The sequence below is a fragment of the Odontomachus brunneus genome, unplaced genomic scaffold, assembly GCF_010583005.1.
Source record: "Odontomachus brunneus isolate Ranch 3 - 2012 unplaced genomic scaffold, Obru_v1 Obru_scaffold_004, whole genome shotgun sequence".
Classification (NCBI taxonomy): domain Eukaryota; kingdom Metazoa; phylum Arthropoda; class Insecta; order Hymenoptera; family Formicidae; genus Odontomachus; species Odontomachus brunneus.
Window position 1 is genome coordinate 1653667 of NW_022639454.1, and position 13845 is coordinate 1667511.

Sequence of the window (13845 nt, forward strand, 5' to 3'; positions counted from 1 at the left end):
GAGAGAGAGAGAGAGAGAGAGAGAGAGAGAGAGAGAGAGAGAGAGAGAGAGAGAGAAAAAGGAGAGCCTAGCGACTGATATTCTGTTACGCGGAGAATAAAAGAGTAAGAGAGCATATCACATCTTTCTGGCATACTTTATAACATAGGAGAGAAGAGTTATGAGAGAATTAAGAGTTTTGTAACCTTTTTGAGATTACTTTAATGCTAAGCTGTGAATGATTCAAGCTGCCAGTAAAAGGCCAGAATTTCGCGCGAGTTTTGTGGAGGAATCGCGAAACGGCGATCGAACGTCGCGGAGATTCGAGAAAGAGAAAAAAAAAAGAAGAGAGCGAGAAAGGTTCAGGAAATGCATTCGAGTTTAGATTTGTAAACGTTTTTGCCAAAGTAGAACGTAAGTCTACTTAGTAATATTTAATGTATATGTACAATAAGCAGCGGTTCTCTCTCCAGTTCGGCAAAACTGTGTAAGAATTGTAAATTTCAGAACTTTCCATCATTTGTACCGAGTGTATGTCGAATCATACCACGAGAGTATGCCTTGCGAAAGTCGAACCGTTATACAGCGCGCGCGCACACACGATGTGTACGTGTGTGTCTTCTCGTGTCAAGTTAGCATTTAGTTTCCGAGGTTCATACGTACGTAAAATTGATAGCTTTTTCCGGATTGCAGGAGAGGCACGTCGATAAAAAGAAAACGTCGGTTTAATGTTAATCGTTAATTTTAAGCGAACTGAATTGTGTACATACTAAATTATTATTGTGGATCTTAAAGCGCCGTTCCAAGATGATAGTTAAGCGTGGAGTCGCGCGAGACTTCAGACAAGAAGAGAAATTACGTTGCTTTAAGATCGGCTTTTCTCGTGTTTACATTCACGTTCCTTTCTGTTTCTTTCTTTCGCTTCCCCTGATTTCCCTTTAGACTTTTATCGTCTACGTGGCATCTCAGACTGTTGCGTTATCACGGGTATCTGAAGAAGAAAAAGAGAAAAAAAATGTATTGTTTTTTGAATCGTGTACGTATTTGATAATGTGCGATTGTAGCGATATGTAGTTGAATATCATTACAATTTTATCACTTAGACAGTGAACTGATTCGAGCGTGGAAAGGAGATGCGATAAAGGAATAATTTATTGTGAGGATGCATTTAATGCGAAAACTGCTCCTGTCGCGCGTATTATTATCCGTTATTTTTTTTCATATATATATATATATTTTTTTTTTTTTTCGTTAGAATTTCAACCCAGATGCTGTAGCAGTTCAGCCGAGTATTTTGTGGTGGAACCACATCAATTAAAAGACTCGTTCGTGTGTCACAGCGTTGTGTCTTACACTGTGATATTTTTCTTTGTTAATCTCTCTTCTCCTAGTATATACAACATAATCTCTCCGATTTCCCATCAGACGCGGCAATACGCGCTTGGTCATCGATACCTGTTTGTATCTCGTTGCTACGATTACGCGAACGATGCGAGGAGCGTGCGGGAGATTACACTCGTGCGGTGTCTTAAAAAAAAAAAAAAAAAATTGGAGATGTGCGTATGAACGAATATTATTTCCCCTTCCTCTCCTCTCCCCCGCCCCCTTCCGCTGTCCTTTGTTTCTCTCTCTCTGAAATTCACCAGACATTCGCACGACTGTTAATCGTAATCTCCCAGCTCCGACACACAGTGAAGTTCCGCGACAGTTCTGTAAATTATCGTTGTACAGTGATCATGAAGTATCGTGTCCTTGGAGTAAAATAATAAGTGGAGGCGATCGTGAGGTGACTAGTAACAACTGAAGCTTGGATCTATATCTACCTACTACCTTCTTTAATATACCTACCTACCATGTAGAAGTATCGTGTGATGTATCGTTTGTGTGTCACGTAATTAAAAAAAATATCGAAGTAATAATAAAAGAAAGCAATTACTCCTCACTCTTTGCGCTTACACGCAGGACTCTCGCATCCACGACATCGACCACGAGATAAAGATTGACACAGGAGCGTTATTATCGAAATTAATTCTATTTATTCGAATAAATACAAATGTACAGGTCGATGAATGGGCAAGTCACACTTGGGTGGGCCACCGTCCAACTTATGCCTCGCGAGAATCGTAAAAGAGATCTCGCCTTTATAGATGTGCACACGTACACATACCGTTATTTGTATATCGAGGTGTAGTACTCTTCTTCCAAGTCGTACAGATCCGCAGCCATGTCGTCCCTCAATGAGGCTAGCTTGGAGTCGCATTCCGCTTGCTTGCTCCTGAACAATGTGCTGTTCGCCCCGATCGCGTCGTTTACTGACGGGAAGTCGTTCAGAATCAAGTATTGCTTTATGTCGGAGACTAGTTTCATCAACGACTCGCCGGCACGCACCATGTTAGCCGCTCTGACGTGCATCTCGTATGTGTCCTGCTCGCATTGCGTCATTCGCGACAGATGCGAGTCATTTTCACCTTTTGCGAGTTTAATTATCTCTGAAAGCAGCGAGAGCCATTCACGCACAGTGAGCCGTATAATTGTATACGATCAACTAAAAGCAAACAGGAAAAAGAGAGAGAGAGAGGTTAGAATTTACCTTCGAAATTTTCGAGCATCGACTTCACATCGTCCTTCAGTCGCGTCGTGTACGTTTTCAATAGAGCCTCCTTGTTTTGTGGTAATGCACGTTGCGCGGCCATTCTGTCACGGTGAAATATATGATATTGCGGATATAAAAAACCGTTATTTACGTCCACTCAGCCGCGATTAACATCACATCGTGCCGTAACCATGTGCCATCTTGATGAAATCAGCTGATGTGCACTCTCTTACCGACTGAGCGAGCTCGCTCGATCATATTCTGGTTTTCTCTCTCCCTCTTATTCTTTCTTGCTCTCTCTCTCTCTTTCTCTCTTCATCTATATATCTATTTGCCTCTCTGGACCGAAGGATGCGAACCTCGATTACGAACTTTCAATAATTATCGATCGTCTAGACGATTGTTTGATTTCGCGAGGAGAGATAGTCGATTCGCGGGTAGCGCGTTCAAATTGCTGCCATATCGATTTTGCGCGGGTGCTCGCGCGCGTTTTCGCGGAGACACCCTATCCTAACCCCCCACCACTCGTTCGCCGAGGTCCTCCAGGGTTTGGAATCAATATGAATACGCCCGCGAAGCGCGCTCACCGCTGACTTCACTTCCACGCGAATTCCCCGGCGCCGAGGCCTGCGAGACGGCGGCGTGCCCTTGCGCGAGTGAAGTCGCGAGCGAGCTGTGTGGTGACGTCGTAAGCCGTTGTCGTCGTCGTCTCTCGAGCGCGTACATACACATACATACACGCGCGCACACGCACACACACACACACACACGAGCAGGATCGAACGGGAACGAACGGGGTCTTAAATCGCGGTCGGGGTCTCGTTGTAGTATCGCGCAGAACAGCGGCGAGCAGCCACCCTCTGAGCACGCGAAGCTCGCACCAGCGGAAAAACCGCGAACGAAACGAAGTAGAGGAGAAAGAGCCGGTGGCGAGCACGAGGAGAAAGAGAGAGAGAGAGAGAGACTCGTCGATTGGGCGACGAATTCCAGGAATTGGGGAGGATCGGCTCGCGAGCAAGAGATTCGCATCGGGATTGATCTCAGTCGGTCGGCTAGACGAGAAGTGTCGAGGTCGAGCAGGAAGAAGGACAAGGTGGAGGAGTAAGAGAGTCACGTTGACTGAGAGAGAGAGAGAAAGAGTAGAGGTAAAAAGAGAGGGTGTTCGATCAGTCGGGCGACGAAGTCGATCGGGCGACGAAGTCGATCGGGCGACGATGGCAGTGAGCACCTTCTCAACGGCATTGCACACCACCGATTTTGCCACTACGTGCACCACACCTGGTATGTCGTAGGGGAGGAACGTACGGTTGTAGCGCGCGCGAGAGAGAGAGAGAGAGGAGCAAGACGCTTCGGAATGGCGAACGGCTTATGGCAATGCACGATGTTGGGCTTAATTGTGATTTTAATGGCAGCGCCCTGGACCGAGGCGTCGTTACCGCCCGAAGACGAGGAGGATAATATCCTGCATATCGGCGGTATCTTTCCGATCGCCGGCGAGGGTGGCTGGCAAGGTGGCCAGGTGAGAGAGAACAGTATATCTTGATAGTCGTATTTGCGAAAATCCAGAATTTCATGCTTGCAAAGTAACTATTACTCGATGTTGGGAACTATGTTCTGCTGCGTCTCCTTGTATGCGCGATTTCCTAACTCGAGATTACTGTGACGATTCCACGAACGTTTGCTAGACTGTACGGCACGGTGATCGATTATGCTTGACAAATCGCGCTTCTTCTTCGTAAAACAATACGTCAAGCAATACCGATGACATTGTTACGACGATCGGAAAACGAAGTTCTTCTTTCTTCCTCTGTGTGCGAACAAAGTGTCGGCTTATTCGTCGAAATTAGCTCGAGTCGCGAAGTCGTCAACGAGACACGATCTATTCTTTCTAAAGGCACTTATAAAGCTCATATTTTCCTTACATGCGTCATTGTAACTTGCCTCGTCGATCCTTCCTCCCTCCGCCCTGCCGTTTCCTGTCGTTCCGCTCGAATTGTTCGACGAACGCGGACGATCGTGACATCGATAGCATGAGTAAAATTTCCGCTCAACTTTCCAAGCCGCGGAAACTTCGAGGATCGGATAGCAGAAGTTCTCGCGACGAACGGCGACGAGCAAGTTTGCCGGCAAAGAAACGTTTTTCTTCGCCCACGTCCGGAGTCAACACGTTCCGAGGTGTTTCCCCGAACTTTTAGCGAGATAACGCGGAATTCCGGGTAGACTCGATGACGCGTGCAAAAGCAACTCGGGATCCGCACTGACGCGACGAAGAAAAAACTCGGGGGAGCACCTTCATAGCGATTCTCTCGTCCTTCCGCCGTTAAATTCTTCGCGATTTTCTTGACCGACAAGCCGCGACGCGTCTTCCGCGTTTCAAAACACGCGTTTCCGATTCCTCGCGGTCAAGCGTTTTGAAATTTGATCACCGATATGCTCCTCGCAAACTCGTTTTTCCATCATGATGCTCGAACAAGAAATCGCCACTTTATAATCTCTGCATATAAGAACGTCCGTGTCTCTTTAAGTTGCATTAAACGCTACCATAAACTGAAGTCTAATTATTGCGTATCCGCAACTGATTATGCGTGAACACATCGTTATTTATGACGTAGTTTGAAGCACATATCAAATATTTTATAGTAAAAAGGAAATTAGAAATAGAAATATTTAATTTGATAAAGTATCTTATGCAAATTTTTATTTTCTAATTTTTCTATAATATACTGTTTACTCATTTTTAGACATTTGGTTTGTTCTTTTCAGTTGCACTGATGCAATAAATTAAAGAGAGATAAATATATATGTCTCACTCTAACTTATCGCATCAGTGTTGGGATTCTGTAACTCGTTATTGGAGTTAATGATAGTTTCGTTAACTCCAATAACGAGTTACAGAATCCCAGCACAGTGCAGCTGAAAATAGTAGACTTATTGTAATAATTAAATTAAAAAAAAAGACGAAGAAAACCTCTTAATGTAGAAAAAATGACGATTTTAATAAAATATTAATTTATTAAGTTGGAGATCTCTATTAACTATTTTGTTATAAAATATCTGATTTATCTCATTTATCTCATGTATAATAGTATTTGATCTCTGTCTGTTATCTACCACCTTCGACTTAACCTTACTGTTATCTATAGACTTTAGTTTACGGTCAGCACTTAACATCACTCAAAGCATTACGAGCGTTTCTATGCTATGAGGCTCTTGGAACTATCAAACGGCGACATAACATATACCTGTCGAACACGGCGCCTGTCGTGTGCTTCTCCTTGCCGGCATGTAAACTTGGCCATTAAATTAGAGTTAATCAACCGGGATTACATTAGGATCGTTTATTCAACAGGCTTGCATGCCAGCTGCGCACCTGGCCTTAGAAGACGTTAATCGCGAGAAGAACTTGTTACGCGGATACCGACTGCATCTTCATTCCAACGACAGCGAGGTAAATTCACGAGAACGCGCCCCGCGGCGCGACGGCGACGGGGCTCCTCGTTTCGTCGATGGTATGGCCAGGCCCTTCAATTTATCGCGTTTCGCTTTCAGTGCGAGCCCGGTCTCGGCGCGTCCGTGATGTACAACTTGCTGTACTTCCCACCCTACAAATTAATGCTATTAGCCGGCTGCAGCACCGTCTGCACCACGGTTGCTGAGGCGGCGAAGATGTGGAATCTGGTGGTGGTGAGTAGCGGTCGTAATCTCGCAGAGGCGATCAAGAGGCAAAGATCGGCTTTGCGCCGTTCATCATTCGCCACGTACGAAAGATGATGGACATGCATAATCCCGGAATCTGACAAGTAGGACAACGAAAAGCCATAATCCCGAAAATTGGGTACCGGGACAATATGCCGAAATACAATTCTCACGAAATATTGAAGGCATGCTGTTGTCCCTAAAACTCAGTACAGGAACACAATCTCCCGAAATATCGAAAACATAAAGTTATCATACAAAATTGTATGATAAGTTATTGACAATTTCATGCTTTTCGTATTGCGGGAGATTATCCTTGTACTCAGTTTTTGAAATTGTTACTTCTTAGGATAATAACGTGCTTTCAATCTTTCGAGAAAATTACATTTCGGCAGTTGTCTCGGTATTCAGTTTTCATAATTGCGACTTTTCGGGACGTTGTCTTACTTTTAAAATTTCGGTACTTTTTTCGGAATTATACATGTTCACATTAGAACAATGAGAACAAACGAAATTGTTCCGCAGCTTTGTTACGGTGCGTCGTCGCCAGCGTTGTCCGATCGAAATCGATTCCCGACCCTCTTCAGGACGCATCCATCCGCCACCGTACATAATCCCACCAGAATCAAATTGCTGCAGAAGTTTGGCTGGTCTCGGGTAGCGATATTGCAGCAAGCCGAGGAAGTGTTTATATCGGTGAGAATATCATGTATTATCTCGCTCGCCCGGGGATTCTTGTCCAGCGGGTCGATCATGACCCAGTAGCGCAAATTTCTAAAAGATGTCTTAAAGGTGTCTGAAGAACATAGGTTGGCTTTTAGAGGTTTTTAAAATAGTTTTTAGAAATTTGTGGGGAATCTTTTCACAGTGTGAACTCGTGAAAAATGAGAATTTTCTGACTTGAAAGAACATATGGAAATGTTCACTTTCACGTGTTCACATCGGAGAAAAGGATTCATAGTCACCTCCCTGAGATCAAAATAACATGATTCTCTACGATTCCTCGTGAAGTTCCAGTTGAGAAATCGCGTGGATCTTTTAAAATGCATTCTCTTGTTCGCGAAACAAGTCGTTACTCATAGAAACGAACACTCGACTCGCCTGATTGTCGTAGACCGTCGAAGACCTGGAAGCGCGGTGTAAAGAAGCCGGCATCGAGATAGTCACGCGGCAAAGCTTTCTCTCGGACCCGACGGACGCGGTGAAGAATCTACGCCGTCAGGACGCGCGGATAGTTGTCGGCCTGTTCTACGTGGTGGCCGCGAGGAGGGTACTCTGCGAGCTCTATCACCAGAAGCTGTACGGCAAGACCTACGTGTGGTTCTTCATAGGTTGGTACGAGGACGACTGGTTCGAGATCAATCTGGAGAAGGAGGGCATCACCTGCACGAAGGAGCAGATGCGCATGGCGGCCGAGGGTCACCTCACCACCGAGGCACTCATGTGGAATCAGAACAACGACACGACAATCAGCGGTATGACCGCCGAGGACTTTAGAAAGAGGTTGAACAAGTTGCTGAAGGACGACGGTTACGACATCGACAACAATCGATATCCGGAAGGATATCAGGAAGCGCCGCTTGCCTACGACGCGGTCTGGTCCGTCGCGTTGGGTGAGTCTCGCTGTTCTTTCTTTTTTATTTATTTACAACGTAGATCACTCGAGTCGACGCGGTAGTCGCAAAGTACTGTTCTCTCGTTTCTTGCCGTCAGCGTTTAACAGAACCATGGAGCGACTGAGCAAGATGGGAAAGAATCTGAAGAACTTCACTTACGATAACAAAGAGATCGCCGACGAGATATACGCGGCGGTAAACTCGACCCAATTCCTCGGAGTATCCGTATGTAGTACCAATGCACATTTGGAGCTACTACTATTACTAACTACCGCTACTTGAAATCATTGTCTTTGACACATCGATTTCTCTAAACGTTTGAGTCTTTTTCTGCAGGGTCACGTGGCGTTTAGCTCGCAGGGCGACAGGATCGCCTTGACGCAGATCGAACAGGTGATCAACGGCAAGTACGTCAAGCTGGGCTACTACGACACGCTGAGCGACAATCTGACGTGGCGGAATGTGGAGCGATGGATCGGCGGCAAGGTGCCGCAGGACAGAACGATAATAAGAACCGTCTTGAGAACGGTGTCACTGCCCTTATTCATAAGTATGGCGACCCTGTCAGCGCTTGGTATCGTGATAGCCATCGGATTGATCATATTTAACGTCTATAATAGGCACCGGAGGTACACGATATACACTTCGTCGTACCGCATGCATTAATATGTGATCTAAACGTGCTGCCTATGCACGGAGCTGTTTGCTACAATCAATAAGCATCACATAACTGGTGTCTATTCTTTTCAGGGTCATACATTCGTCTTATCCCACCGCCAATACGATAATGCTGCTGGGTATAATTGGCTGTTTCCTGGCGGTATTGCTGATTGGAATTGACGGTAGGTTTGTGACTCCTTGGCAATTTCTGATAATTTGCCAAGCGAGAGCGTGGACTATGTCGACCGGCTTCACTCTGGCGTTCGGTGCTATGTTCAGTAAGGTGTGGAGGGTTCACCGGCTCTCCACGAAAGCGAAAGCCGATCAAGGAAAAGTAAGTAAGTCCTAAAAATTGCGAATTAATATCGCAGCCGGCTACCAGACAAAGTAGTACGAATGATCTTTACATGATGGAAAAGTAAAAGTATCGGTCCCCGGATGTGTACCTAATCCTAGACTTTTTTTGTTTTTAAATACGTATATTAAAACTTTTAACAAAGAATATATTTTTATATTCAATATGTGTGCGTGTATGTATCTTATGTGTGTATTAAAAGTTTAAATATTCATATTTAAAAATACCAAAACACTGAGAATATCGAAGATTAAATATACATGTTCGAAAGCATTGATACTTTTACCTTAATATAATCGCAAGAAAGAATCAACGTGCAAAATGCGGAAAAAGTAATTTTCTTTCTTCTGTCGTGCCACTCTCTAGAGACAATCGTACTGCTTCTCGCCTCGGCTTTTCCACTTAGTAACAAGATTGGTTTTTAGTTTAGTTGTCACGAAGACGGAACCATCCTGCATGGTTTGCTGTTCCTGCTCGTATATCCCGCATCTTTAACCTATTCTCGATTCCTTTTAGTCATTGACGGCTAAACAAAAGGTTTCGTCTATACAGAAGAAGATTGAGCCGTGGAAGCTGTACGTAATGCTGAGCGGATTGTTATCGGTGGACATCATCCTACTCGTCACTTGGCAGGTGGTTGATCCGTTGCGTCGGGAAATCGAGACTTTCTCGCTGGAGTCGCCTCCATACGGAGACGAGGACGCGATGATTAAGCCCGAATTAGAGCATTGCTCGAGCGAACACTACGACTTGTGGATCGGTGAGTGCTGCGTCGATCGTCAATGGGAATGTGACAAATAAATTCCACATGAGAATCTATCGATTCCAGTCACGTGACTGTAAGAACGCGTGCACTGATTCCGAAATGCTCTTCCCAGGTTTGATTTACGGCTACAAGGGAATTGTCTTGGCTTTCGGGCTCTTTCTATCTTACGAGACGAGAAGCATCAAAATCAAACTGATCAATGACTCCAGATACGTGGGAATGTCGATATATAATATCGTAGTTCTGTGTCTCATAACGGTACCTGTGATAATAGTCATCTCTAGCCAGCAGGACGCGAGTTACGCCTTCTCGGCGTTGGCCACTATCTTTTGTTGCTTCCTTAGTATGGCGCTCATCTTCGTGCCGAAAGTAATCGAGGTGATCAGGCATCCCCGTGACAAGTCCGAATCGAGGTACAACCCGGACGGTGCGGTATCTAAGGAGGAGGAAGAGAAGTATCAGAAACTACTCAACGAAAACGACGAACTTCAGAAACTCATCGCTGCGGTAAGGCAACAATTCCTCGTTTATTCGATTTAAATAACGAAATTTTGATTTTGTGAATTATATGATATTATTTTCACGTATGTACATACGCAGAGTGCATCGTCATCATCTTGTCTCTCGTGTTGCAGAAGGAGGAAAAGATCCAAGCAATCAAGCAGAAGTTGGCGGAGCGGGACGCCCTGAAGGGGGGTGCCGGCACGAGTCGTTGCAGGCAAGGTCAGCCCAAGCAGTCCTTTATCGTCGCCGACTATCCGACCGGCGAGGGAACGTCGGACAGCGCTATCGGTGGGGGTATTTCCATATGTACAAAATCCTCCCGCGCTTCCGCTTCTGATGTTGAGTTTTCAGAGACGTACTTATAATCCCTCCGACGAACGTAAAGTCACAGCTGCAACCACGGAATGTTTTTCTCGCTTTCGCTCTCTCATTCTCTCGCTCTTCGCGATACTTTTGGGACCTAAAGCTCTTTTCGATCGATGATTCCGATGATTACCGTCTTCGTTTTCAAAGCTCCGTACTATCAAATATCATTTGCCGTAAGTATTGACGGGTATGTACGTTGCGTTTCCGCACATACGTGATGCATCACACGGGCAATCTTCCTCGTTTGAGTACACCCGGAGTTACAGCACGAGTCACGGTTCGATCGTTTCGATCGCCGCGATCGACGCAAAGCTGAACGAACTACAGTCACGAATGCAACTGCACAAGCCCAAGAGGCAGGGACGAGCAGTGATTTTTGTTTGTCGTTACGGCGGCACGTGTTTCTTCATTTCTGTCACGCGCACTGTATGAATCGCATTCGTTGTGCATGTGCATTGTACTAATCGATATACAGAAGATGCGTAATCCGTTACAATAACGCGAAGGATATCGATGTCATAAATGTTTAGCCTTTTAGCGAATTGTTTAGAGAATCCTTTTCGGATTAGAGAACGTGTGTAGTATTCATACGCGATCGATAATGCGCTCTCACGAGATACGTATACACGTGCTAATTTCGTACTGTCGGTGTATACAACCTCCCTCCTCGATGTGGAATATGTAAACAGTATCGATTAATACGTCTACGTAAACAAAGTGTTTGCGCGTATTCTCCCGGGCAAACGAGGAACACGTCATCCGACGAAATCTGGCCTACTCTACATATATTTATAAAGATACGTCCCGGAGACGTTTCCTTTAAACGTTATATTTTCTCAGAGATGTTTCCTCGAGACATCTCAGGACGCCTCAATGTTCTCTGGGATGTTTCCCGAAAGTCGTTGGCTCTATCTTTTTCATGACGATGGACGCGTGATTATTTTTTACGATTTAACGATTGTCATAGATTCATTATCCATCGTTGGAACGTCATTGCATATATATATATACATATTCATATATATATACATATATATTTATATATAGTTTGTTTCCTATTAACTATTGTTAGATATATTCGTGATTGAACATTTGAAATTGTCGGATGCGAATATTTCGGCAGTCGTAAGAAAGTATTTAAACTGAAATTTAGTGTCGTACAATCTTATTCTATGGACCAAGTACCCCGTGAAATGATGTTTTCAGGGACAGAGCTTTTGAGTATTTTATATCTGGACCTTTTAACTTTTACCGAGGACGCGTACACTTCCAAGAGGAGGATAACAAAGCTTTTTCCGAGACATCACCCTAGTTTTGCCGATCGGTCGGAAGTGCACTCTACGTTTCTCGAAGATAATGCCACGAGCTTTAATCAGGTTTAAAAGGAAAACACGATTAAAAGAAACGAGCTGGTCGGTGCATTGTTCATGCGAGGTGCGTTGTCGTTGTTGTTCCTTCATCGTGTCTACCTGTGAGATTGCAACTGATTTTTTCAAAAAGGGAAAGCCGAGATATAATACGCGTGTGATTAATCGTCCTGCGAAAGAAATGTTTTTCCCGAAATCTCCACGATAATTTTGAAAAAGATAACACAGAAAGAGCAAACGTATTTTTCGACAATACGGTAGGAGGAACATTCACCGACGGCGCAAGTTAATTGTTCGCACCTCCGACAATGAAATCTTTACGGCTATAATCATCAACCGGACTTCTCTACTCAGGATAATGTTCGTGACGTACAACTTGTACTCATTTGTTACAGAGCACGATATATGAAGCAGTTTATAATGTTTATGTTAGGCCTAGTACGATCTCTTAACGACTGTGTCACAGTGATTCAATTATAGCAGTTAAATCTCGTTAGAAAAATCGTCGTGACAATTGTTGTACCGAGTGTTTCGAACATGTAAACCTCATGAAGCGTACTCCCAAATTTGAAGAGACAATCAATCGAAATGATCAGCGATCGGGCATAATCGGAGATACATCGATGCATCGGTCGCGCGCGCGCGCGCGCGCAAAATAAGTGCTAACGAGATTTAAATGCTTACACGAATTTATTCACTACCATTCGTTTGTAATTTGGGAGTCTTGATGAGGTGATACGTCGTATTATTGTTGTTTTTAGTAGTGTGTATGTATAGTTGTTCGTATCACGATAATTTTGCTTTTTGTAATGACGACGTCCGCGTGAAGTCTATGCCGATGATTTTCTTTCTATCTCACTCTCTTGCGATAGCGAATTCACGACTTCCAAATCATTACGGATGGATCTCGGTTTTCATGTTACCACGTTAATCCGTGTTGTGAGTTGTTCGCGAAGATTATGGTGTCTGACTTTCTGTTTCCAGGCACGCAGCACGTCGCCGAAATGTACGAACTGCACCGACTATGATGCCAAAGCAATATACACTACCAACACGACGCACATATACACAAACACGCACACACAACACGCATACACGAACACACACGGAACGAGCGGTTCGTCGCTCGCGTCGACAAAACTCTCTTCTAAAACTAGTATTAAACCTACGTGCACGGTCAATATGCGATTGTAATAACGAATCTCGGGACGCGCGCCAAAACGTGAGAATGACTCTTGAAAGTGTCGAGGCACGATTTCGCAAGCGGCGAGAGTAGCCAATTGTCGCGTGCTCTAACGTAAGTTAAATCTATAGCGTGTGGAATTGTTTTATATGTTTCGATACGGTAATTACGATTTCGAATGCGCCTTACGAAGAGAAGACGAACAAAGGAAAGTGTGAAAAAAGTAGGAAAAAGGGAGAATAATTGCAATAAGAGAACGGAATATCAGTGGCAGTGCGCGCGTGGTTCGCGCGATTAGACTCACGCAGTTGTCACCATGTGATAACGAAGGCATTCGAAGATTGCGCATAAGAGATCCACGGTTTTTCATCGGAAATTCGTAAATCTCTCGTTTATCGTACTTACCAGCGCGCCTACCCACCCACAGTATTTTTTACTGTACTCATTTGATCAACTGCCGCGCAAACGGCGCTTAAGTCTAGCATTATACATACGTATACATTATATATCGAACTGTTGACGAAAGTATCACATATATGTACGTTAGATTATGGAGATATTTATTTTTAAGTTTTTGAATTATAAAAAATCCGTTAAAAATTGAAGGCTCTATCTATTATTGAACCCTAAGATTGTCTACGATTAGCAGAACGCGAATCGCACAATAAACGACGATCGTGTAACACGAACGTTTATATATATATATATATATATATATATATATATATATATATATATATATATATATATATATATATAT

General features: G+C 44.1%; 2 protein-coding genes across 11 annotated transcripts in view; one reads left to right on the plus strand and one right to left on the minus strand.

Annotated features, from left to right (window-relative positions):
- Window positions 1-2835, minus strand: part of LOC116846683 (mediator of RNA polymerase II transcription subunit 22) — a 7362-nt gene extending 4527 nt beyond the window's left edge. Inside the window, exons 1-3 of one of the 4 annotated variants that reach the window (XR_004378560.1) lie at window positions 2570-2830; window positions 2147-2468; window positions 750-970 (exon numbers count right to left, since the gene is read on the minus strand). Coding sequence is in view for 3 of the 4 variants with exons in the window: in XM_032820874.1 (XP_032676765.1) it covers window positions 2149-2468; window positions 2570-2672 (423 nt within the window). In the remaining variant the exon portion in view is untranslated. Of the gene's footprint in view, window positions 1-703; window positions 971-1991; window positions 2469-2569 lie in introns of those variants that run through there. The other 3 variants (XM_032820864.1, XM_032820874.1, XM_032820851.1) reach the window with 3 other exon arrangements.
- A 269-nt stretch (window positions 2836-3104) lies between these two features.
- LOC116846633 (gamma-aminobutyric acid type B receptor subunit 1) lies at window positions 3105-13690 on the plus strand. 7 transcript variants are annotated; one of them, XR_004378545.1, is made up of 14 exons: window positions 3105-3853; window positions 3985-4091; window positions 5922-6020; window positions 6122-6256; window positions 6794-6964; window positions 7383-7881; window positions 7982-8109; window positions 8221-8513; window positions 8635-8878; window positions 9416-9659; window positions 9778-10172; window positions 10301-10457; window positions 11742-11969; window positions 12887-13690. XR_004378545.1 is itself a non-coding variant. In XM_032820724.1 (13 exons), the coding sequence occupies exons 1-13, from the start codon at window positions 3787-3789 to the stop codon at window positions 11915-11917; spliced, it is 2715 nt and encodes a 904-aa protein (XP_032676615.1). In that variant the 5' UTR covers window positions 3106-3786; the 3' UTR covers window positions 11918-13690. The 7 variants fall into 7 exon arrangements, 5 of the variants coding, with proteins under 5 accessions (XP_032676615.1, XP_032676628.1, XP_032676659.1 ...); XM_032820724.1 differs by having other exon boundaries at window positions 3106-3853; window positions 11742-13690; XM_032820737.1 differs by having other exon boundaries at window positions 3108-3853; window positions 9452-9659; window positions 11742-13690.
- Window positions 13691-13845: the final 155 nt, after the last annotated feature.

Bases quoted from the DNA above. Each gene is read 5' to 3' on its own strand.
- LOC116846633 (XM_032820724.1), top strand. From the start codon at position 3,787: ATGGCAGTGAGCACCTTCTCAACGGCATTGCACACCACCGATTTTGCC. The intron at 8,879-9,415 runs GTAAGTAAGTCC...GATTCCTTTTAG, and splicing joins CGAAAGCCGATCAAGGAAAA to TCATTGACGGCTAAACAAAA. The intron at 9,660-9,777 runs GTGAGTGCTGCG...TGCTCTTCCCAG, and splicing joins ACACTACGACTTGTGGATCG to GTTTGATTTACGGCTACAAG.